This window comes from Nymphaea colorata, chromosome 9 (genome assembly GCF_008831285.2).
Source record: "Nymphaea colorata isolate Beijing-Zhang1983 chromosome 9, ASM883128v2, whole genome shotgun sequence".
In the NCBI taxonomy this organism is placed as follows: domain Eukaryota; kingdom Viridiplantae; phylum Streptophyta; class Magnoliopsida; order Nymphaeales; family Nymphaeaceae; genus Nymphaea; species Nymphaea colorata.
Window position 1 is genome coordinate 1,741,850 of NC_045146.1, and position 26,215 is coordinate 1,768,064.

General features: G+C 37.7%; 1 protein-coding gene across 6 annotated transcripts; it reads right to left on the bottom strand.

Annotated features, from left to right (window-relative positions):
• Positions 1–8,873: 8,873 nt before the first annotated feature.
• LOC116259805 (uncharacterized) lies at positions 8,874–21,192 on the bottom strand. 6 transcript variants are annotated; one of them, XM_031637731.2, is made up of 10 exons: positions 20,960–21,192; positions 19,792–19,851; positions 18,139–18,267; positions 17,895–18,029; positions 14,101–14,321; positions 12,429–12,572; positions 11,863–12,077; positions 11,519–11,777; positions 10,151–10,272; positions 8,874–9,221 (listed from the first exon to the last, which is right to left on the bottom strand). In XM_031637731.2, exons 3-10 carry the CDS (start codon positions 18,224–18,226, stop codon positions 9,140–9,142), a joined length of 1,266 nt encoding a protein of 421 aa, XP_031493591.1. In that variant the 5' UTR covers positions 18,227–18,267; positions 19,792–19,851; positions 20,960–21,192; the 3' UTR covers positions 8,874–9,139. The 6 variants fall into 6 exon arrangements, with proteins under 6 accessions (XP_031493591.1, XP_049935744.1, XP_049935743.1 ...); XM_050079787.1 differs by lacking the exon at positions 20,960–21,192 and adding an exon at positions 20,503–20,610; XM_050079786.1 differs by lacking the exon at positions 20,960–21,192 and adding an exon at positions 20,503–20,609 and having other exon boundaries at positions 18,139–18,236.
• Between the last annotated feature and the right edge of the window lie 5,023 nt (positions 21,193–26,215).

A 26,215-nucleotide genomic window follows, 5' to 3' on the forward strand; every position in this document is an offset into this window, starting at 1 on the left:
TAAATCGGCGTCATGATATTATTTCCTTTCTTTTCCTTTCCTTTGACCGATAGGTGGGGAGGAGTTAGGCAAAGACTTACTAGTCTATGTCAATAGATGTAGAAATGACTACGGATTGGATTTACATCCATATTGATCGAATTGTTTGAAGAAAAGTAAGGAAAAAAAAACCAACGTTTGATCGAGAAATTTGACTGTATTCAAATTTAAATGTAGATCAGACCGAATTGCTTTAAGAAAAGTGGGAAATTAAAAAAAAAAAAATCAATATTCGATTGAGAAATTCGACCATGTTCATTTTTAAAATGGCATGAGATCGGTTTTGGTTTTAAATAAATATATGATTGGATTCATATTTGAATTCAGATTAAATAAATATTCTAAACAGAGTAATGTTATTTGTATTTGGGCTTGGGTGCAATTGTTAATTAAAAGATCGGATTCAGATCGTATTCGAATTCTGAATTTAAAATTCCGATTCCCATATGATGTAAACTTTTTTTATTGCACTAAAATCGAGTTCGAATGCGAGTTCAAGTGTCTGTATATATATATATGTATATATTTCACAAATCCAACTGCATATATTGGATATGATAAATAATGAAAAATTAATGCCTTAAGTTTTTCCAGTCATAAAATCTTAGACATACATCAGAAAATCATGGCTATCACATTTATACTATTATAGTTTAAAGAATATTATAATGAAGAAGAATTAAACGAGTTTGTTACAGTAATTCAGAAATATGTAGGCTATATATGATACAATAATTATTATCTATGTATTGCATGTGCTAAATACAGTACTAATTAAACACTTCGAATATAAAATAAAGGATAGCTAGTTGTAGTAACTTTCGTCCTTAGTGAGAGAGTCGTGAGGGAAAAGACAAACTTGTTTGGATGTCGCCTTGAAAAATTGGGTTTTCTGAAAACCTTTTTTTTTTAATGAGTTTTCCTGTCAAAAACCTGGTTTTTTCACTTTTTGGAACTTGGTTTTTGTTTGAGGTGATAAAAAAAAAAGAGTTTTAAGTAATCTTTTTTTAAAACTATAGGAGGCTTTCATTAATATTATCTACAAATACTTATTATTATTATTGTTGTTGTTATTTAGAAAGAAAAGAGCTGAAAATGCCGGAATGAGGTTTATCACTTTTGAAGCGACTACATAGTGAGTCTAGGTATGCACTTTATTCATCGAAGTTGATGAACATTTTGAACACTTGAATTCCAATAGAAGTAGACGAGGTGAGATACATATAAAAACCATCTTAAGTATTCAATGGCTAAAAGAAAATGAATCACATATTTGAATTAAATTCATAATGAATCATTTACTACCAAGGTTGTTTAAATGTGTATAATAATAACCAAAGCAAATGAATAGTGTCCTTTCATGGGTTTTCCATCAGGTTGAAGCCTCCATCCAACCCCTTCTCCCATTTTCTTTTATAAATTTTAAAAAATGTGTTGACGTTTTGGATGATTTGTGGATGGCATGCGTGTTCTTCTAGAAACAGATGACTTGAATGCCTCAATAAAATAAAACAAGTCTTTAAAAACAGGAAAACTTGACAACATTTTAAAAAAGATTACAAAATCCAAAATAACAAAAACCAAATAATCTGGAGTGTATATATATATATATATATATATATATATATATATATATATATATATATATATAGGTAGATACCAGACCACTTTGGTAAGCAATAAAAGAAAAGCAGACTTCTTATATTAATATTAAATAGTGTTTTAAACAAAATGTGAACTTTCTAATGTGTTTATAAACACTAATTTAATATAAACCATGTTTTAGTTTGAGTTATTTTTGCAAAAAAAATTGATCTTTCTACAATCAAAATCTTGATGTTATAAGGGTCATTCTGTTGCTTTTATTAAGAAAACATTATTTAAGAAAGGGACTAACTTAACGTACATTTCTCACTAAATCACTCTTAAGAATATATTTATAAGGTTAGATTGCAAAAATTATTTTAATAAATTAATTTAATGGGTTCAGTTTATGTCTCTTACACAAGTGGTCTAGTCTTAACAAACTTTTCTGTGTGGACGGCTTAGGTGAGTGATAAAAACCAGATTCTTTAAATGTGTGTTAATTTTAAATAAAAATGTGACCATCCTATTGTGTTCATAAACCAATTTAATATCAGTCATGTTTGAGTTCAAGTTATTTTTATAAATAATATATATATATAGATATATTATGAGTCGTGTAGTTAATCTGACTGATAGCTTATAGGGTGTCATGTGTATAATTATAAAAAGTAGGATGACAAATTGTATTTTACCTTTTCAAAAAAAAAAAAAAGTACTTTGTAGACATTGATCAAGTTGATTAGAAGACTTATGATTATTATATATAGACCAAAAGTCCACATAATCTTCATATTTTGTCAGTCAACATACCTCATAGACCCTGTGCACACCTGAATCGTTGTAACTTAAACAAGGCGAGTTTGGGGCAAAACTAGATAACCAGTACATCATAAATTTCAAAACGTTTGCAGTATCATTAAAACCTGGATTCAAAAAAAAAAAAAAAAAACTCAATTTGACAAAACCTGAATTTGTAAAAAAGAGTGGAAAACATTGTTTTAGGTGTGCCACCCAAACAAATAAAACCAAGTTTCAAAATTCATTAAAAAACTTGGTTTTCAAAAAACCAACTTTTCACAAAATTGGGTTGAAAGAGTTTGTCATCCAAACGCTTCCTTAGTTCCAAAAAAAGAAAGAAAGATAGAGAGAGAGAGAGAAAAAAATACTTTAACAGAGAAAGAGTGACATACTATATGCTCAATTATTGTTAATTTCATTTCCATAACATAAGGTTGGATTGGACAAAAAGAGCGCATCAAGTGCTGTCAGCATCAACCACCCACTTCATTTCAACCACCCTCCCATTGACTTGCTCAACTCACAAGCCCATAATTTTGGAAGCAACAGAATGACTCTCTCTCTCTCTCTCTCTCTCTCTAGATATATATATATATATATACACACACACTATTGACCCAATGACTTCAATGCAGTTTGGTGCACTTTTCTTCTCATGGAAAACCAAGACCTGATTTTCAAACCCTACTTTTCTGAGAGGTCTGTGCATTTGAAGACTTTGAGTTCACCTAGAGACAAACTGGAGCCAAGGGTTTGTTCCTGGTCTGGGTCAACTCATTTGGAGCCTTCCATGACTTGACCGACATGTTAGTTGGATTTTTCAGGTAGGCGCCTGAGTTCAGATGAAGTTCCTTTAGAATTGATCTGCTCACCTTGCATGACTTTTGATCTATTGATAAGTGGGGCCATGCCCGCGCCCCAATCGAGCCCTGGCCGGACCCAGCCTGGGTTAAGTCAATAGAATCGACTCTATATGGACTTCGCGGCGAGGTGCCCTATAGATGGTTTAGGCAGGTTATGTGTTCGGAGTCGAACATACTATTCATATATGCGACCCTCGCAACATATGGATAAACAAAAACTCATTTTTTTTTTGTTGGAAACTTTCTTTTGCAGCATTTATTAAGTCTCATTTTTGTTTTTTCAAATATCCGAACTGTGGGGGCTCGAACATGCATTACATTTGTCGCGACTGGCGATAGTGATTTTTCTAAATATTATCTTTCGTAGATTTAGAGGTTATTCCAATTTTTGAGGCAGATACATAGAACAGCTTGTTATTGTTCTCATTGTTAAATGACCCTTTATACTGCACAAGAGATAAAGACCAAAGATTCGCAAACATGCATGCATCACACCAACTCATTTTTTGGCAAAAGACCATGGTTTGGAAGCTAGGGTTCATCCCCACAATATTCGAGACCCGAAAAAATATCTAGAAAGTTTTCTAAAATCCCAATTAACTCTATCATATGATTTCATGAAGTGGGATATGAAGTGTTCCCTTTTTATTTTTAGAAAGTGTCAAAACACTTTCTTATGTCTAAAGTTATGGAAAGCACTTGCTTCAAAGACATAATTCTGAAATATCATTTTTCAAAATTTTCGTGTAGGATAACTGAAATTTTTAAAAATTTGCATGTAAAATTTTAATTTTTTTTACGGGAGCGAGGCCCCCTTTGGCTTCGAGTCTGGTTCCTGCGAGGTTAGGAATGGGACATTTCATTCTTGTCAATCTTTGCAAGCAGAAAAGAAACACCTTCTTATAAACTAAGTCACATGGGTATGGGTAGGGGTTCAGGTTTGAGTATGGTGGAACGAGTACAAGTACAATAATTTTATAGAAAATTTAGATATGGGTATGCCAAAGCGTGTGTGAGTGTATATATATATAATTTACAAAAAATATAAAAAATTTAAAAAAAGAGAGGAAAATACAAAATCTTGGAAGAAAGGATAAAAAAGAAAGAAAAAATCAAAATTAAAGAAAAAACCAAGTTTGAAAATATAAATTTTACATTTAAAAAATACAGCTGTACCCACATACCCGTATTGCTGCGACCGTGCACCGACACAGGTACTTGGGCAGATCATATGTAACTGTGTGACTTAGCTTATAAGTAATCCATAAGATACTAGCAGCCTTGTTATAGAAAAGAGCTCCTAAAGATCAGCAAGAGCATGAGTTTGGTACTCTTGGCTGTTGGAGCAAATTAAGCTTATGGTTAGGTGGTAAGACCTGAACGAGTGGCATCGCTCAAGGCATGCCACTTGGCATAAATTTAATGTCGCTTACTTATTTCTAGAAAAAATCAACAATGGTGTAAGGTGTAATAAAGTTACTTGAATCTCATGTATGCACCAATGAAGGAGAAAACTTTGCACTAAAGCAGAAGGAACCATGAAATTCACATCAAAAGCTAGACTGGTAGCAAAAGGAAAGCTGTAAAGTTGGGCAAAGAAAGTGTTTTAAAATTACTTGAAGTCTTGAATATACTGTTGGTACAAGCCAAAGAAAAAATGTTTTTGTACTATAAGTAGGAATTAGGACATTTACATCAAGAGCCAGGTTGGTGGCAAAAGGCAACTTGTAAAGAAGTTGAGGCTAAGAAGAAGATTGGCTTAGAAAGTCTTTTGAAATTTAGTTGAATGTGTTGTATATACCAACTGAAGGAAAAGCTTTCAAATATCAAGTGGGAGATGGGAAATTTACATCACTAATAACAAAAGGGAAGTTGCAAAGAAGTCAAGCCAAAGCAAAAGACTGGGGCAGACCAAGTCTAAATGCTACCACTCTAGACCTTGATCATTTCAAGAGTTTTTTTTTTCTTTTTCTTTTTGAATTTAATGGTGGTTCATTCCACTGCCCTTAAAAGAGGTCACTTGTCTACTTATGTCTGCTCCCTGTGTTTTCACAAAGCATGTTTTGAGACCTTTTATAGTCTAGAAGTAAAGCGCATTGGGACGTGATGGTGACCACTGTAAGGCTCAAACCTGAGTTCTTAGAAAAGCCGAACCACCTTGCCACCCAGTACTCTACTAGAGTCAAGATCTTAAAAAAAGATCTTGACGTAAGCTTTACGAACCTTTGGGGCGAGGGGCACATGGGGATGTTACAGCCTCTCTCTGGAAAAATGATCACTCTCCCAAATGAAAAAGAAGAAAAAAGTGAGGCCCTTTAAACTAACTTATTGATTATGATGGTGATGGTAATATCGATATGATCCAATTAGATCTTCCTTTTTTTTAGTGGTTTTCTCTTTGCAACGTTTGCATGGTAGTTAATGCTAGCCTTAGGGTATTCTTTTTAGAGGGTTCATTGTTCCCAAAAAGAAAAATTGACGGTGATATAATCAATGTGACATGCTCTTAGCAAACGCTGGTGGTGTTGGGGGAAAATTTGGAGGCACAAAGTATGCCAAACAAAGCCATCATAGATCCAGATCCAGAGCACTTTGACCAGACTCACAAGGCACAGTCTGTTGGCTACCCGATGAGATTTTTTTTCTCTTATTTCTTATTTGAGAAGACCAAGCCCGTGTTGAGAGACTTTATCATTGGCCTGGTAGTATAGAACCCCGAAATTATAAAACCCAGAAGCTACTTTCCTGACCCTTGAGTCATAACAAGTGGGCAAGAGCAAGAGGTGGCACTCATGCCACTCAAACCAAAGACCAACCACTTCAGGGGCAGAGTCAAATATTTTTTATGAGGGGACCCGAATTAAAGTTTCTAAATTTTGACTGAGGCCGAAATATCATTTTACAAGATTTTTATATAGGACAAGTGAAATTTTTTAAAATTTACCACAGACTTGAGTTAGTGCGTCAAATGATTGGATGGAATGTTTACCAAAATGTGTTTATGACGTAAAAAAGTAATCCTTTCTAATGCAATTGGTTGAAACTAAACAGAAATTTGGTGATTTGCGTTATATCTGCAATGAAGAATAGTATTCATCAACGTGAAAGGGAAGCCATTATTTGTCGAGTCAACATTTACCAACAATCCCTACAGTATTCAGGTCAATCCTCTTCATGGGTATTTATTTTATGGGTTTCCACTCAGTAAATAGAGCTCTTCATTCATGGTGTATGAACTGCCCAGCCCACCTATTTGTCAATCAGCATTGACAACAAGAGGAAGAAGCTAAGTAACACAACTATATATGTAGTCTCATCACTCTTTAATTAAGCAGGTAAAACTTTTCTTCTGAACATGGATCTACTGACAGTTCCAATTCATTATAAATGGATTAAACCCACTATAAGATTTCCATTTTATTAGGAAGGTGGCTTATTTTCCTATTTGCATCCTGTGCATTAAAATCCCCAAGGATCACCTTATTGAAATCATAACATGATCTTACATAAAGAATAGAAAGTCTAGTTTCTGACCTCCATAACATGTTAGAGTCTTGAAGACAGTCAAGGGTGAGTGGTTTATTCCACCACCCGTAAGAGAGGCCAATGCCTCCCTGTGTGTCTGCTCCCTTGGTTGTCTACAAAGCATGCTTTGGGACCTTTTACGGTCCAAAGGTAGAGCACACTAGAACGTGACAGTGACCACTCCAAGACTCGAACCTGAATCTTTAGAGGAGTCGGACCACCTTGCCGCCCAGTTGCTACCACTCATGTTGCAGCAAACTCTTCAATATAAACTGACCCAAAAATATTCCGTGAATATTCTAAGATAATGAGCATATCAAAAAGCAACATAATCTCTAGTTTCCAGTCTCACATCAACCTGGCCCCTACGTAGTTAATATCGGATATGAAGATGACACTGGGAATCATCTAAACATCATGTTGAAGTTGCCTTCCAAAGCACTAAGTCTCCAATAAAGACAGTCGAAGGGTTGATCTCTTGAAGGATGGTGATGAGTTCCCTCTTGGCAGCCATGCTGTGGACCTGTGGTTGTTATCTCCTGTGAACAAGAGGTGATTCTCCTCAAATTTTGATCGAGAACCCACTTTGTTATTCTCTATTATACATATTGTACCTCTCTCATCTATATGCATAGTTGGGGGGTCCTCCAAGTGTCGGCCCTCGTTAGAAGTTAGGGACTTGTGTGGGCAAGTTAAGTCTGGTTCTCATAGCCATCAAATCTTGCAATCTTCTTTGAGGTAATCACTGGTTCATTGTTAAATAATCCCCATCCAATCGATTCTTGCTAACAAGTGCATAATTAATCGACTACTAGTGTCAAGATTTAATTTTAAACCTTCATATGAGCTAAATTTTCCATCATCTTCCTCTCTCTCTCAGAGTCCCAAGAAGCTCCTCAGCGTAGGGTTCTCCATTTCCTCACTGTTGGGATCCCCAACTTCTTGCACCGTGTTACATGGTGTGCCTAGAGCGATTGGGGCACCTTTTTTGTTGGCTTCTTCAGTCTTCCATTCTATTACCTGAGTTCTTTTCCCATTTGAGAGATTGAGGTTACCAATGGTATCATTACCAGTAAACAAGTTGCTTCCACATTTTAGACCCAAAGGGGGGTTAAATTTTCTAGAACCCTGGCACTGGCTCTACATGAACTTGTATTGAACTTCCAGAGAGACTAACATTCATTGTTGTTGCCATATTTCAACTCCATCTTGGACACTAGTTGTAATGTTGGTTCCACCTGTGCAGGCAATTTAGCAAAAGCTATTCTAGTGTTTGCTTTGGTGAAAGGGTTGACCCCCACTAGCACAACTCCAAACCTTAAGGGGCATGATGTAGCTGATTGGGATGATGGGCTGGAGAAAGCTCAGTCATCAGTTTAATTTCCATCAATACTAATCCTTTGGATTACAAATGGTGGCAACGGTACTCTCAAATTGAAGGGATAGCTATAAGTTCATCTTAGATCCTGAAGCAATCCTAGATTCTGGGAGCAGGCATGGGCGGAGCGAGGATTTTTTTTAGGGACAGGCCAAACGATTTAACGAACTTATTCGAGTAGAGCCAAACTAAACCTGAATCTAAAAAATACATCACCCAAGTAAAATTTTCAATTTTTGTAATGTAAATTTTTTTTTTCAATTAGTTGAGGTGGGGCCACGGCCTAGGCGCCCCCTGGGAGCAGGGAAGGGACTTTGGCCTCTTCTCCCTTGTGTGTGCCACAAGTCTAAGTGGAAATTGAGGAGACTAATCCAGATAGGCATTTTAATGTTCTCATGCACTGGGATCTATATCCACTTGCCATTGACTCACCACTAAAAGGTTTGCATACTACCCTTCATCTTCCCTTCCTAAGAATCTCACAAGTTCCTGCTCGTTCCTCACGAAGACCATAAAAGATCCCCCACCTAAGCAGCAGATTGAGGTCTCAACGTGTATGCTTCAAATATTTAAAAGCGAACTCATACCGGTACCTACCTTTGATAGACTTTCCACACTACATTCAACTATGGACCACCAGTAGGTTTCTCTAAGAGGGTGTTTGGGAACAGGGACATTATATTCACTATGAATGTGTTCCACAAAATAGACACATTCATAGAATATTGCATTCCAAAGAACACAGTGTTCTTATTACCAAACATCCTCTCAAGGGCATTTGATGGATAAGAGGATCAAGATCAGCAGTTTGTCCTCCACCTTCTATACCAATAAAGCAAGATATCGACGACTAGTTGATCCCCCCTTGTAGAGCTACAATCTTCGTTCCTTCTCCTCCTGTAGAGACGACGTCTCCGTTGAGGGGGAGGGCAGAGCTCATCGGCCTTTGCTAGGCATGGTGCCCCTGCTCAGTAACGGCCTCAGTCACTACCTCTTTCTCAAGCCTTCTTTTACAGCCTCTCTCCCTCACTCTATGTTAAGCACATGCATACGATCAAATGGTTAGTCTAATTATGATTTACTCAAAATAATATAACAAACAACAAGTCTGAATTCAGATGATGTGGACAAGCAAAGAGTAAGGTCAAACATATTAAAAACAAGGGTTCATGATGCGTCAAGACCTCATGGGCTAAGAAATCATAATTTCATGTCCAGAAAAAAGGACCGAAAGCATGATTTTTTTTCAGAAGCAAACTTGATTAATCCATTTATGCCATCAAATTTAGTGAAACAGCTATTGCCAACTTGGGCACATTGAATCTATGTTTTGACGCAATGAATCTTGTATAGGGAATGTTGTGTTCCCATTCCGTGTTTGGTTGCACCTACAGGAGAAAGGAGAAAACTCCCCATTGGAGCACAAGAACCAAAGTAATATCCCGCTTTTGTCCAGAAATATATCGTGCATTCCAGCATACATTTTAACATGTGATACCCAGAATACATGCCAATCAAATTTTGCAATAAGGATCCTTACAGTGAATACTTATATCGCTTGAATGATATGATTTCGTAATTGTACAGCTTGGACTCCGATGTATTTTCATTTTTCATTCTGAGATAATGGCAGAAATAGGGGGACCTAACTTGTTCGGTTTACTTAATTAACCTGCCGCCAAATCAGTGACAGCAGATCCATGTCTGAGTCAGAGGCGCCAGTTACGTAGTCAAGCAATGCATGCCTTTGATAGGTTGCTGTTAAAAAATAGCATCTGAAAAGTGGGCCAATCTTAGGTGCAGTCTCAACCGCACCGGTAACAGCTGACAAGTTAAAGAATGAAGCTTCAATTTATTTTTACTGAATTTACAACTCCACAAGCAATACACGTGTGCTCAAAAAATGTTGAAGAGAAAAACACAACTGAAATGTTACCAGTCATCAACTTAAAAATCATACTTCGTTCTGCCACTTTTTAAGATAAGGCACATCATGTCTGAGAAGTCAACTGGAGAAGAAGAATTGAAGAAGTTCCAGGATTCAAGCATCAGCCGTTTTCTTGAACCCTTGAAATGAATGATCTACAAAAGATCAAATAACAAGATGAATTGCAAAACTGCAGTTACAAAGTCACAATGACAGAAAAGAATGAACTATCTGCAAAGAATAACAAATTGAATTGCAAAATTCCGGTGGATAAATCACAATGCAGTACCTAGTGAAAAAGAAAAAGACAGTAGCTATAATGAACGCAGGACCATGCAGCCTTCATTTATTGTGAACATACAATGGCAATAGAAGCCGAGAGATGCATCTCATAACACCAAAAGAACAAATTTTGGATATGTTGCCTGACCACTTAGTAGTTAGTAGTTAGTACACGCCATTCCAGAGATGATAGTGTACTTAAATACTTTTGAGACATTAATGGGCACCAGCGTTGCATGTGGCCAAATACATATATAGAACTAAGTTATTTGTTTGCATTCTTGATTACTTTGTGTTTAATTATGATAGTGCACCTTTTTCTTTATTTCTTTAAAATTTATCATCAATTACATTTCAATTTTAACTAAGTTCCACAATGTGATCTCTTCAATTACATGAATGTAGATCAAGAGCTCACATAGGACATTCACTGCATCCTCTCTCCCTCTCTCTCTCTCTCTCGCTCGCTCGCTCGCTATATATATAGGGTAGGTCCGTAGACATGCTTTTGACTATTAAGACAACCACCAACTTCATTTAACTGAGATAGTTAAAAATATTAGGCAATAACAGCTTTCAGCAAATTCCAGGAGCCTACCTTTCCATCTTATGAACAGGTGATATTTAAAAGATACCCATATTATTTCAAATGAGAAATAAAAGTTGAAAAGCTGACCCATTCAAATTTATAACAGAAGAGAACATTAAAAGGAAATTTTTTAACCCAGGCAGTGGCAAGTAAAAGCCATACTATCATAATCTATGATATAACTGAATAGATGATAATAAGGAACAATTTAGCTAAGAGGTCCATGATTTAGAGAAACCAGCTTCTGTTTTCGGGAAGATTGACATCAAGAAGTTTATCAAGATCTGACTAAGAAATTAAGCCAGTCATCTGAAGTTGTGTCTTATTCTCTAACCTTTTGTCATTTTAACAACCCTCTTTAGGACCATTTTTAATTGAACAATATAGTGAAATTGCAAGCAAAAAAAGTTCATTAAATTAATGCAGGCCCTATTCAGGCAGGAATTTGTGTCAGCAAGGATATAAGATAATCATGAACTAGTGAAATATACATGGAATGTGGTACATGTATCAAAGAAGGCACACCTTACCTTTACATCCACAGGCATTCCATGAAACTGTCCTGCACCTTCAGGTGGTGTCCAGTTGTAAACCAGACACGGTAGAAACAGCACAAATGCCCCATTTATTTCATCGACAAAAGCTTCAGATTTGGTAAATCTTTTAGAATTGAATGCAGCATGGTCCCTTACAACCCAAGCAAGAGAAAGTTGATCTCCAAGCATGTACGAAGCTTTACTAAATTTGCTCACATAAATCCTCAGTACTTCTTCTAGAAATGTTTTTGCCCTTCAACAAGAAAGACATAAAATGAAAGCATGAATAAAAGCAGCCAAATATTATAACCAGCAGAAACAGGAAAAGATGGACATACTTCAGAATTCCTTCACGAGTGCCCCTTACAGCAATTACTCCTGAATTGAGAGGCTGATTTTTATTGTTCCGGAAAGTGAGAGCAAGATGAAATTGTGGATAGTTCTCAAATATACATCTAAGATCATCAACAATTGCCACGTCTGAATCAGTGAATACAAAATGTGAGATACGTTTCTGCCCATCAATTTCATCAAGCTTTGCTCCAAGAAAAGCCTCACAACATAAAAAAAAGGACATTAAAAAAAATTAGTCCTAGTGGGAAATGCATAGCTACATATGTGAAACATAAGCAAACAATGCAAAATTTGATAGCTAAGTCAACCCTAGGCATAAGTTTATAGGTGTCAGCATATTAATTTTCAACTTACAAGTTTAAGGTGTATTAAGAATATGCATTTAACCAAAGAATAATAATAATAATAATAAACAAAGATATAAAGGACATTTCTGATTTTAATATTCACTACATAATTACATTATAAAATAGAAAAAAAAGAAAACAGTTGGTCACTCATTGATCTGTGCCATCATGTACTTAAAAAGTTAAAATGGAAGTATGCTTACTATGTAAGCTTTAATCCTCTGAAGCATCAAATTCTCCCTTGAATAATTCCCATGGATAGGAAAGACAGATACATCGTTTCTGTTATATGACAGGTCAGAAGCTGGATCTGTTAAAATTATGACATTACTTTGGGGCATTGATACCTGCAAGATTTTATCAAATGAGGATTGAGGAAGGCGGAAATGGATGTCAAGAAACCAAACAAGAAACCTAAATTAATTCAAGAAACAATGGACAAATATTAACAGGTGATACCAAGAAACCTTTAACAATTACAAGTTTTGAAATGCCAATTTGCAATCTGGTTCAATATTATAGTCACCACATGTTGTCAAGCATTAAAGTTGAAAGAGGAAGAAGAAGGGAGAAAAAAGCATAATTACATGATGCCAGCATGACGAAACTAATCAAATTATTCCCGAAATCAAGAATGAAGCTACTAAAAGTGAATACCTTCTGAATGCTTGACATAGTTCAAGCTATTTGAGTTTTAAACAGAACAGAAGAACATAATAATGTCAAACTACAGATGTTGTGTCCAATTTAGTGCAAATCAGAATTTCAAGAATTAAAGAAAAAGGTCGTGAAGAATGAAGTACAACTATTAACACCCAGAAGATGAAGTGACTAAACTACTTCCACGTTTTTGCTTAAACCAGTATACCAGCACCTGAGAGGTATACAGCTCATTAAAAGTTTGCTTCAAATTGAGAACCCCACTAAATTTCTCAAATAGAGTGTTTCGGGCATGCTATTTTGTCTACTGTACTATAATAAGGGACAGCAAGTGCCGTTGAAGGCCCTGAACTAAATCTGTCAGGGGTGTTTCAGCCTCTATCAGGCATGTTATTTTGTCTACTGTACTATAATAAGGGACAGCAAGTGCCGTTGAAGGCCCTGAACTAAATCTGTCAGGGGTGTTTCAGCATCTACCAGGCATGTTATTTTGTTTACTCTACTATAGTAAGGACAGCCAGTGTTTCAGGCATGTTATACACTCTTTCTTTTTGGAGAAGAAACACTCTTAAAGAGAAAGCTCCTTTTATAAAACCACGAAACTTCTACACAGTATGATGCAAGCAAAAACCTCGAAGGCAGTGGGAAGCCATGTTTATGATTTTATGTTCTAAATTGAATGGAATACGTCCAAATTGAAACAAGCTCGTGGCTTGAAATCAAACATTTTTTCAATAGCATGACTACCAAACAATAGAAAGGAACCCCAGGAGCTAACAATGAAAATTACAAATTTACAAAATAGAAGACCATTTGCTTTCAAGAAATTCAGATATAATATTTTGGTCCATGTCTCGCTTAGACAAATGAGTGTGGATACTAGTTATATTCTATGTAAAAAAACTATACTATTGCACCACTTCCATGTGATGCAGAAGCAAGAAGTGGAAATGGTTGCTGTTTGTAATATCTCAATCAGGGGATCTATTTAGTCTCATGGTTTTCAACATTCAGTGCCCAAGTTCTTGTCACTTATTACATCATTTATATTTACATAAATGCACTACTTTGCTAGAGGGAAAGAAACAAAATTTTACTTGCTTTTAGTTCAACTATAGTGAGGTAAACTAGTTGGACACGAACTAAGCTTGCATTCAGTTCTGCATAACATTAGAATTCATAACATGATCACTGATGAATCAAAAGAAAAGTTACCTGGATGAAATTGATGAAAACATTGAGAATTGCCAATGACCTTCCAGCTTTATCATATGAGGTGTTTCCAACAGTTACCTTCTCTAAGAACTTCTCGGGTTTGTTTTTCCTCAATAAAGTATTATTATATGCCACAAAAAAGGTGACAATCGATATGCTTTCTTGAAATTTCAGAAAACGAGGTGAATGCAAACTTGGTACCTTGCTAATCGCTTTAAATCCTGTACCAAACAAAAATTTCTTTCAGTTGTATCAAAGTGTTTAGGTGCAATACTGCAGACACAAGAGAAGAGAATGATAGCTAGAATATGCCAGTCCCTAAAAAGGGCATCCCATATCACGAATGAAAGAAAAGCCATCCTCAATTCAAAGAGCTTATTCATAAACTAGTATGATGTGCAGGTGGTAAAAATAAATAATATGAATAAAATTGGTAAAAAAAATCATATGAATAGAATGACTCTGTAATTGTCATCATAAAAAAAAAAAGAACTAGTTCAGGTTTCCAGAAAAAGGAAGACTCCAAATGAGCTGGGTATATGCAAAGAAGAATACATTAGTTTTCAACAGTTTTCCTCTGCAAAGAAATGGTTGGACAAACACATTTTCCTTTTTTGAGTGCCAGAAAGTCCAACGTCCCCTACAATCAAAATAATAAGGTTGATCTAGGACGTCCATGCCCCAAATCTCAAGGTGTAGAATATGTCCAAACGTGAGTATAACTGTATCTGATTAGAATGCATTCTGGGGAAACAAAAGCATTTCATAACTTGGGGAACAAATTTATACTGAGAAGCATATAAACTATAAAGCATTTCACATAAGGGAAGAGGAAGGTGCATACCGGAGAAGTGTAAAATCCTTGAAATTTATTCGTTAGGCTTGTTCAGGAAAATAAAGGTCAGGTTTCTATTTGGTGAAGATGACCTCATTTTACATTATGTTTCTCTCAAGAAAGTGTATTCATTGTTAGAACAAAAAATTTTCTAGGCTTGTTCAGGGAAATAAAGCTCGATCTTCTATTTGGTGATAGATGATATTGTATATTATGCTTCTCTCAAGGAAGGACATTATTACACTGTATTCTTCATTCTCGACCTATATTTCTAACAATTTTCCAACTATTCTCCAAAACATTTTTCAAACATTTTTCAACCATTTTCTAGCTATTTTCTAACAAATTTTCAACCATTTTGTCATAATGACCTCAAAATCGGATCTAGTGTGTATTCTATACTTCTATCTCACAACTCCCTCAATCTGATATGTAAAGATCAATTTTTATCTTTTCAGACACTGGATTCCTGGCATTAATCCATTATCCAAACAAGATCCATAATCCATTTTATTATGGATGTTGATTCCCTATCCGAATCACTTCCCATCAGAAATTCATGATCTCAGATCACCTTCAGACCTGGATTTAGATCCTATCAAGCCCTAACCCCTCTTCTATCTGGATCTAGGCTCCATCTCCCAAAAGGAATCTGCAAACCACCCAATCCAAGCTCCCTCTAATCTTCACTTGAATTTTTAACTTTGCCTGGTCCAATTTTTTCACTTTTTATGGCCTATTTAAAATATTCGTTAGTATACTTTTATTTGGTCACTTATTATTTTTTTCCTAAAAGGCCTTCTCACAGAGAATCTTTTTATGGCATGTGTATATTAATGTTTCAAGTATTTATTAGCCCTTAGCAATCTTATTCTTCCATATATATATATATAGGATTCTAGCTCATATTGGAAACCAGAAAATCGAAGCGAACCAGTGACATGCATGGCCTTTATCAACCTTTAATAAATAAGTTAAAATATAATATTAAATTTTAATTAATATATTGGTGTCTATCAATCCATACCCAATGACATGGGCTGATTTGGCCTCATTTTAGACAATTTCTAAAGCAAGCCATATCAGTTCCTATATTGCACCAACAATCTACCAATACGATGTGTATCTGCTGTCAATATGCACCAATATTGACAAAAGATTATATATATATATATATATATATATATATATATATATATATATATAGAAAACCTGGATTCCCATTGTCAGGTTTTGGCAGGTGGGAATCCACATAGGCCACATGCTCTGAGAGAAAGTGGGAAGGAGAGAGAGAGCAGCTCGACAAAATGCATCTGGTGGCTGTAAGCAGCCAGGATTCCCACTGTATGTAGGAATTTCCCTCTCTCTCTCTAGTCTCTATATACATCCCCAAACCAAAGTTTTTGAAATTGCTTCAAACCCATGCCAGAAATAGCATTATTTCCCATCTGATATAGGTTTCCAGTAGTATCTTTTGGAGGCTTAAGCAGCTTGAACTGGACTCTTGATTTTGACTGCTTAGATTATATACTTCATAGTTGAGATAACACTAATGATACTTTCACATTTTAGACGTACCCATGCATGGCATAAGCTCAATGTATCGTTTGAAGCATATTCAATAAACATTAAACAGTCTGAAGTTAGAAAAAGCTCATCCAAAAATTATAAAGAAATGTCTGTCAGATAAGACTAAACATGTAAAAGTCAGAACCTTATGAGCATCTAGGCAATATCATAATTCATGTAGCTGAAAGATAATGAAGTTTAATCAGACAAGATCCAAGTTCAGCATACAGCTGAAGGCTTCCTTAAGCACATATGCTGTGGAAGCAATGTAATAACATCTAACCCTATATATACAAAATCAATAACAACTGGAGGAAGGATGGGAATGAAATTTATATGTAATGTCGTATTCATGTTGGGAACATTAATCAGCATCAGTTTGCAAATTTTACATATAATTCTTCAGTTTAACTTCAATATACAAGATTCAAAACAAAGTTATTTCCAAATGAGAAGATGCGGTAGAATGGGATATATCTCACTTGTGGACCTCTATTCATAATTGTCTATCAATCTCCTTTACCTTGGGGTACACAAGCTAGGATTAGGAGACTTCTACAAGGTTGTGAAAAGAGAGACATTCCCGTGTATTGACTTCAACTTGAAGGTCTTGACTCTTGAGTTCAACCCCTAGCAAGGTGGACAATATTATTTTATATTAGCAAGAACCAGACCTTTATATGATTTCAGGGTTCAAACTTCAAAGCTGGCAAGCAGAAAAAATTGGTTGGATACTAGCCAAAATAGGGAAAAAGTACCGAATCACTTAAACTAGTATGAGACTTGATTCCTGAGAAGCAAGAAGTAGACTCAGTAAAGCAAGGGTTTGGCGTGCCCAGTTGGGCCAGTGGCTGGTATAAGTGCAGTCGCTTTTTTTATTTCCATGGCATCAGGATTCAGGCATGGGCCGTGGGAGCAAGGGAACTAGCCTTGGAGTTTACACCACTGGGCAGGTAACAGAGTCTCTTGGCCAGGGTGCACTTTCCTCAAAACTGAAAAAAACCAGATACATGGTCTCACACTTTCAAACCAACTGGGATCCATTTACTTGAGCTTATGAGAAAGTAATTCCCAGTCAAATTCAGATCAAGCAACTCCATTTGACAGCAAATCCAACAAATCATGAATACCTTCAAGTTCCTAACAAGTAACACATTCAAAGCACCGACCATCATGAACCATTTGACTGAACACTGACCCTTGCAGAACCCAATATAAAATTGAAAGACAGAAAGAGAGCCAACAAAATGCAGAGGAAAGTTAATTAATAAATTGTTCTCTAGCTCTACTTCAGAAAAAGCTTCAAACATTGTAACTTCACAAGGTCTTAAAAGGAGAAAATGAAAGGAATTCGCAACAAAAAGACTCAAGAGCGAATAAATGGAAGTACCATCACATTGAACACGTCCAGGAAAGCCCCGCCCTGCAGCTGGGCCAAAAACAAGATGATCGAACTTCTTGACAGGGTGTTTGCTTCCATCTACCACATTCTGTGACTCGTGAAATTTTTGCACCTGGATTTGTGCTTCCAAAGAGAAACAGAGCGACACATGGAACAGAGCATGAAATGAATCAGGCCAAAAAAGAAGACAAAGTATAACATGATGAAGAAGCACCTCAGATCTGACACATACCTGAAAAGAGAAAAGGAAGGAGAAGAAGAGGAACAAATAGGAATCGTTTTCGACATCCCTTTGTAACTCCTTGTCCTGGAAGTGGCATCTCTCTACGTCTACACACAGACACACATGCTCTGTAACAACCTGACTTTGCTAACCTTGTTTTAGCAACCAATAATAACAATGATCTATTAATTCACAAAATTGTGAGGGGAATTTTTTGAAATCAAATGAAAAGCTCCCTCCTTTAAGGCTTTAAATGATGCTCAAAAATATAACTATTGTTCGGAAACTCCAGAACCAACTTTGCTAAACAAACACCTGCTTAAAGTTGATATGTGAAAGCATCAAAGGCAATGCCCTAGACATCTTGGTTACAAATACTAAGCAAAGCCAATGCAAAGATTCCTTATTTACAAAATAAGACTTTAATACCAAAACCTTTCTTCTTCAGTATACAAAATTTAATCAATGAAAATCTCAAAACTACAATGACAAAAACCAGGTATCAGGCTATCAGCAATTGAGATCAAACTATAGTTGCTAGTAAAAGGCTGCGTGAAACCCGACATGGGCCTGGGTTCAGACTTCAGGATCAACCCATTATGCCCTGAACTAAGCTCCACATGCAAGATGCATATGAAGCTTGGCTTCCAGTCTGAGACTTAACCTTGGATAACAGGCTGGACCTATCAAGTTATCAACCCATGGATCCTTGCATGAAAACTAGATAAAGCTCAATAGGTCCTGAACTAATCAGACTATTAGATTTTGAAAAATTGATATTGTGTTGATAATCTTTAGTGTTTAATGATAAATATCAACCATTATTTCCATAATTTCCCTAATTTGCAGCTAAACATTTCTAAAGTGTTGTGATTTCCAAAGCATTTGGCTAGAATAGAAAAATGACAAAAAAGATTGAGGAAAAGTAAAGGTGTTTTATGGTTGATCTAGGTGCTCGCACCCTTGTCTTGCTGCCTGCTGGTAAAAACTGACTCAACTCTCGCATCCTTGTCATGATGCCGAGTCATGTTTGTGCTACTCTCACATGTCTAAGTAGGTAGCGTACAAAAGAAAATGTTCACATTGATCCATTCAAAACATATCCTGAAAGCGCCATGTCACTATGGGTGACACTCCAAAAAACAAAAAAATCAGCATCACAAACTGATCATCATAACTAGGCTACCCTCCCAAAGCACAAAGGAGCAATTAGCACCAAATAAAATAATGCCAGTACCACTACTCCAACCAGACCCTCTAAACTTGCATTTTATCACCTTGAGACGTGCATGAGACTCACAATTGTATGTGTGGAGGAGCTAGCTATCATAATGTAGAGAAAACTAAAATAAACAATGTCTCCACCACCTCATTCATTTTTTTGAGCCAAACTAAACTAGGTAAAACCATCCATCCATTAATCATGAAACATGAACTGAATACACAAAACAATCACGTATAGACATCCTGAGCATGCCAACCCAGCACCTCAATTACATACACATTTTTAACAGTCATAAGCATATGATTTTAACTTCTTTGCGCACACCCTGCAACAATATTCACTTAATATATTTCTACTCACACTGCACATTTAATCACTCTAGCATTCATTGTTTTAACAAGTTTATTTATGATGTTAATGAAGATGGATAATTATACCTGTCTTGCATTATAGACCGTCCAAATCGGCATATCGTTAAGAGTCATGATCCATGCATACTAGCATCATAAAAAGAGTCAAATGTTAGGATTATTCTCGAAAGCTTTGCATTAAAACAATACAAGGAAGCAGCAGAAAGGGCTGCCTTTGCCCATAACCAAACCAAAACACCTCAAAACGTAATGAAAGAGAAAAAATATGGAACAAACAATTGAAGAAAGGACTCCACCTCTTCCCTCAAGTCCGTGCATCAGTGCACAAACACGCAACTCGTGCAACACATGAATAGCACACAACATGGCACCTACATACCTATATACTGATTGCCCATGCACACACACACCATCAAACATGCATGCCCCTCAACGCACCATGAACACATGATGCTTCTGCGCCTACACACTAATGAAGATGCTTCCTGCACATGCATGCTTAAATAGTTGCATATGCACCCCACAAACATACAACCCAGAGCACCACACCAACAAACGTATTATCAAATGCATACCCATGTTTTACATATTCATGGACATGCAACTATTGAATCGACGCACATCTATCCGCCTATCCTTAACGGTCCTGCTTAACCTCATTCATCCATAACCAAGCAACCCTCACATACATTGCTCAAGAGCACACATGCGAACACACACACTCACAAAAAAAGAAAGGCAAGCACGTATTATCCGTACGCACGTATGCATAAGCACCTGGGCAACCACAAAGATGGCACTTGCACGGACACAGAGAGGGGGTATTATCCCTCTCTCAATTCATCAACAAAGAAAACGCAAGGAGAGCAGCCCTTCCCTCCCTTATGCCTCCATGCTAAAGCACCAAAAGGATTAAATAGTTAGCTAATTAAGCAATTAACTAGTTCAGGTAAAATGAGACGAAAAGGAAGCGAGGATCAATTGTCTCCTACTGTCCCACAGATCCAAACCAGCAGAGAGACAGAGAGAGAGAGAGAGAGAGAGATCACACTCTTCACCGCAGCCGAGTGACGAAAGAAACAAGAAAAAGTGAAACTAATAAAAAAAAAACCTCTAATGATCGAATTGGCAATTTAGCATAACAAAGTTGATAATTGAAAAGAAAAATGGTTACTAGTAAAAGAAGATTACGGAAAAAGAGAGAAAGAAGACGGAGATGGGGCAGGCGGCTCACCGTGGCAGCCGCTGCGCTGCGTCTGGCCGGCCCTTCGACAATGAGAGAGAAAGAGGGAGAGAGACAGGGAGGGTGATGGAGGGAAAGATAATGGAGAACGAGAACGGGAGAGATCGAGAGGAACTAGAAGGAGGAAGGGATGGGATACGAGGAGAGTGGTGGACACGGAGGGAAGAAGCGAGACGGACACGCCGGAAGGGAGAGAACGAAGGGGAATTTTTCATTCAACTGAGCCGCTTAACGATTGAGTGTTTTACTTAAGCGCACCACGTATTTGGTTTTTTACATTTCAAGGGTCTGACTCTCACTACTAATTCTCAAACACTTTTTTTTTTTTATGACGGCGCGTTTGATGGCCACATTTCTCGGATCCGATCTCGGATGTACTAAGACATCCGCCGTATTAATAAACGACGGTTCTGAAATTCATAAATTTCAGGTTCACGAAGGCCTCAACATCTTTTCAGGTCGGGGGAGGATCCGACCTCTCTCGTGTATCTCAACTCTAGGGGAGATGTTCTTGGCTGTAGAATCTCAACTCCAGGGACATGTCATGGCGATTTAGAATCTCAATGTCATGGCGGTAGAATCTCAACTCCAGGGTAGATGTCATGGCGATTTAGAATCTCAATGTCATGGCGATAGAATCTCAACTCCAGGGGAGATGTCATGGCGATTTAGAATCTCAATGTCATGGCGGTAGAATCTCAACTCCAGGGGAGATGTCATGGCGATTTAGAATCTCAATGTCATGGCGATAGAATCTCAACTCCAGGGGAGATGTCATGGCGATAGAATCTCAACTCCAGGGGAGATGTCATGGCGATAGAATCTCAACTCCAGGGGAGATGTCATGGCAATAAAATCTCAACTCCAGGAGAGATGTCATGGCGATTTAGAATCTCAATGTCATGGCGATAGAATCTCAACTCCAGGGGAGATGTCATGGCGATAAAATCTCAACTCCAGGGGAGATGTCATGGCGATAAAATCTCAACTCTAGGGAAGATGTCATGGCAATAGAATCTCAACTCCATGAGAGATATCATGGCGATAGAATCTCAACTCCACCGGAATGGTGGAATCCTCAGATCTTCACTGACATTGTAGACCTAATAGGTGGCTCATTTGTGGAAGCAGATGATTATACAAGGCATCTTCAGTGTTTTTGGCTTCGCTCACATAAAAATCGAAATACTACTCGGGTTCAGCCTGACATCAGAGATTGAGTTGGAGATCTCAGGGAATATTGTCAAAAATGTGGATGAAGCAGATGATTATACAAGGCATCTTCAGTGTTTTTGGCTTCGCTCACATAAAAATCGAAATACTACTCGGGTTCAGCCTGACATCAGAGATTGAGTTGGAGATCTCAGGGAATATTGTCAAAAATGTGGATCACAGTCTATTTTGATGGTTCTTGCACTGCGAGAGAGGCACCCATGAAAGGGGAGAAGGTCATCTCCAATGGCTGGCAAACGGTCAAAACCCCAAGAAGACGTCCACCATACAACAAGGAAAAAAAGACTCCCACCAAACAAAACAAATTTCAAGCGCTTACGCTTCTGGTTGAGACGAAAGCAAATGGGGAAAGTTCTGCCAAACGACTTGATGAGAGGGATATGGGTTGTATAGAAGGGAAGGTGCAGGGTTTACATAAGTTGGGGGATGAAAACAGGGCAGAGGGTGGAGCTATTCCAGTTGTGCTTTCCACGCAGCAAGGAAGCAAAGATATCCAGGCCTCACAAGTAGCCTTAGTGCCTCCTGGGGCAAATCCAAGCATCATTAACATGTTGATAGAGTCCAAGAATTCCCACATGACAGAAAAGGTTAAGAAACGAACTCTTAAGCATAGGGAGGTGAATGGCATCAAAAAGCAAACCAGCCCACCAAAAAAGAGCGACCGCACCGAGAAGGCAGGTGGGTATCTGCAAGAAAGCCGAGATCTTTCCATGGTTACACTGGGCGTTTTAGGAAGGACCAACTTTAGATGAGATGGATGTAGGCAATATTGAGGCTAGGCCATTTTCAGATGCTATGGAAGATGAGAATGATGATGACTTATCTGAAGACCAAATGGTTAGCTGGGAAGGGAGGGGGTTTGGTCACCCTTGCTCATGAAACTCCTTGCATGGAATGTTCGTGGGTTGGCAGCTCCTCCAGCTCAGCATGAGTTCATACGAACTCTACGGAATACGAATACAACCATTGCTTTCGCAATCGACACCAAACTTAACATGGAACAATTTCAGAAGTTCCAATTCAATATTCCAGAGATGCAATTAGTATCTAACAGTCATGTTTTTGGACTGTGGGTGTGCATCATCGCTTTATGGGATCCTTATGAAGTGACCCTTCAAAATTGGTATGCACATCCGCATTGGACTGTTTTAAATTTCACTAAAATTCAGTTTGGTTTACATTTTGTGGCTATCAGTGTTTATATGCATACTGATTATAGAATCAGAAAGGATTTGTTTTTGAGCCTATGCTCTGTAGTGAACCACTGTAGTGCGCTTGTAATTTGTACGGGTGATTTCAATGATGTTTTAAACAACAATGAAAAAACTGGGAGGAGCCTGACTCTCCAAGCATGTATTGCTCTTTTCAATTTTGTTTCACATTCAGCCTTATATGAAATTTCCTGTCCTAAAATGAAATTCACTTGAACTAACAACAGTTTGGGCCAAGAGAATGTCATGTCCATGATTGATAGGTACTATGTATCTAAGGAATTGGTGGATGATCTAGAACTGACTCTACACTTGGAAGTGCAGTCGAGGACTATTTCGGATCACAACTCTATCTTGCTTCACATCTCCAAGCGCAGGTACAGCACTTGGGGACGTACCCCTTTTCGCCACTTTCAGTATTGGCAGGACATGGCAGGTTATAGTGATCTAATACTTTCAGTCTGGGCAATGGATACTAGGGGTTGTGCCATGATCAAGCTTATACATAAATTGGATGCCACTAGAGACAAGTTAAAGGTCTGGTGCAAAAGTGGAGCCAATAATCTCCCTAACCAAATCATGGAGATGAAAATCAAAATCAAGCGCCTCCAAACCCAAAGTGAATGTGGCATGCCTGAGGCGATAGACGAAGAATGCAGACTGAAGCATGATCTTTCTAGGCTATTATGGTTAAAAGAATGACTTTGAAGGCAAGAATCAAGAATAAAATGGATGAGGGATAAAGACATGAACACAAAATTCTTTCAAGGGATTGCGAATGGGAGAAGACGCCGGAACAAGATTGAGACTATCTCTCATGAGGGTCGTCTTGCAATGGACACTCTTGACATTTTTACAGCTTGTACTGAGTATTTGGCTTACTTGTTAGGGACCACTCATGCCTCAGGATGCCTCCCTCAATCTATCGCGCCTAGTCCTACTATCACGTTTGAGGAAAATGATGAGTTATTGACACCAGTTACTACTGAGAATGAAATCAAGTGGGCTGTAATGGATGCTGAAAGGGACTCCGCACCAGGACCAGATAGGTTTGGAAATAATTTTTTCCAAAGCAATGGAGTGTTGTGTAGGAGGCAATAGCAGGGGCCATACGTGGGTTTTTCAATTTCGACAAATTGGTCAAATCAGTTAATAGGACCCATATTTTTCTTTTGTCCAAGGAGCAAGATGCAACACAGGTGGACCAATTTCGGCCCATCTCCCTTTGCTCTAGCATGTTGAAATTCATCACCCGGATTATGGTCAAGCGTATGCGGCCTATCTTAAATAGGATCATCTCCAGGAACCAAAGTGCGTTCCTCCCAGGAAGATGCATTCTGGATAGCTTTCTTCTCAGTCAAGAAATTGTTCACATTTTTCAGCAAGAAGAAAGCAGCTTGTGTTAAAATTGATTTAAGGCTTATGACAGAGTGAATTGGGAGTTCTTACAAGCTACCTTGTGCTACTTAGGATTTCATGATTTGTGAGTTAATAAAATTATGACAATTGTTACTACTGTCAAATCAGCGCTTCTTATCAATGGCAAGGAAGGAATGTGGTTTGAGAACAAGAAAGGACTCAGGCAAGGGGACCGCTCTCCCCCTATCTATTTATCACCGTTACGGAAATGCTCACTCGCAGTGTGCAACCACAAGTTGATATCAATCAAATCAGGATTCCTTCCATGATGGGGGATGGAAGTACCCCCCCCCCCCCCCCTCCCCCTCTCTTTCTCCACGTTATGTGCAGATGACATCATTCTCTTTATACAAGGAATGCTCAAGAATTTTCGAAATTTGAAAGCATGTATTGATGATTTCTCTTCTTGCTCTGGCCTTGTCATGAATAATGTCAAGAGTTCAGTTATCCCATTTAATTTAGACAGTCATGTTCTAACTCAAATAGAGCAGGAACTAGGTTGGCGTCAAGGCCAGCTCCCCTCTAAGCATCTTGGCATTCCCCTCCAAACGATTGACGTGACAGAGGAGCAATGTAGAGATTTAGTTCTTCGTTCTTCTCAAAAGCTAACCCCCTGGAAACAGAAATGTCTCTCATTTGTTAAGAGACTCAACTTAATTAAGCATGTTCTTTCCATGTTGCCATCCTACTGGAGCACGGTGATTAAACTTCCTGCTACCATATGCAAACAACTAAACAAAATGGCAGCTGATTTTTTATGGGGAGCTACGGCAGACCACAAAAACTATCATCGTATCAAGTGGGCAACTCTATGTCTCCCTAAATTAGGGGGAGGTATAGGACTCAGAAACATTAATGAAACTAACCTGACCAACTTGGGCGGTTCTTGTTAAAGGACGTTACTGTGAGCGGAAAGGTTTCATCGACAACAGTATGAGGGGGAAAAGGGTGTCTAAGGCTTGGCGTAGGGTTCCGCAGGCTTGGAGTAGGATCAATAGAAATGTCGGCTAGAAGATTGGCAATGGCGCTTTGGCAAAATTTTGGACTGACCAGTAGGGACCAGAGTGTCTCATAGATAAGATCCCTTTATCTCATTTCCACACACTTGGGAGCACACTTAAAGAAATCATGGAAGAGAATGAGGATTACATTACTCACTTCCTTGCTAACTTACACATTCCTTTTTCTTGTCCTACACTTAGAGACTGTGCAATCAGATGTTATTATGGTTTGGAGAAATGGAGACCAAAGGGAATTCAATCGGCATGAATTTTGGCAATGGGTTAGAAAGAAATGTCCTGAGAACAACGACAATATGCTCGTATGGAAAGAGAGATGACTTATTAGAGCCACCTGTATTGTTTATTTAGATGTTTCTGGTCGT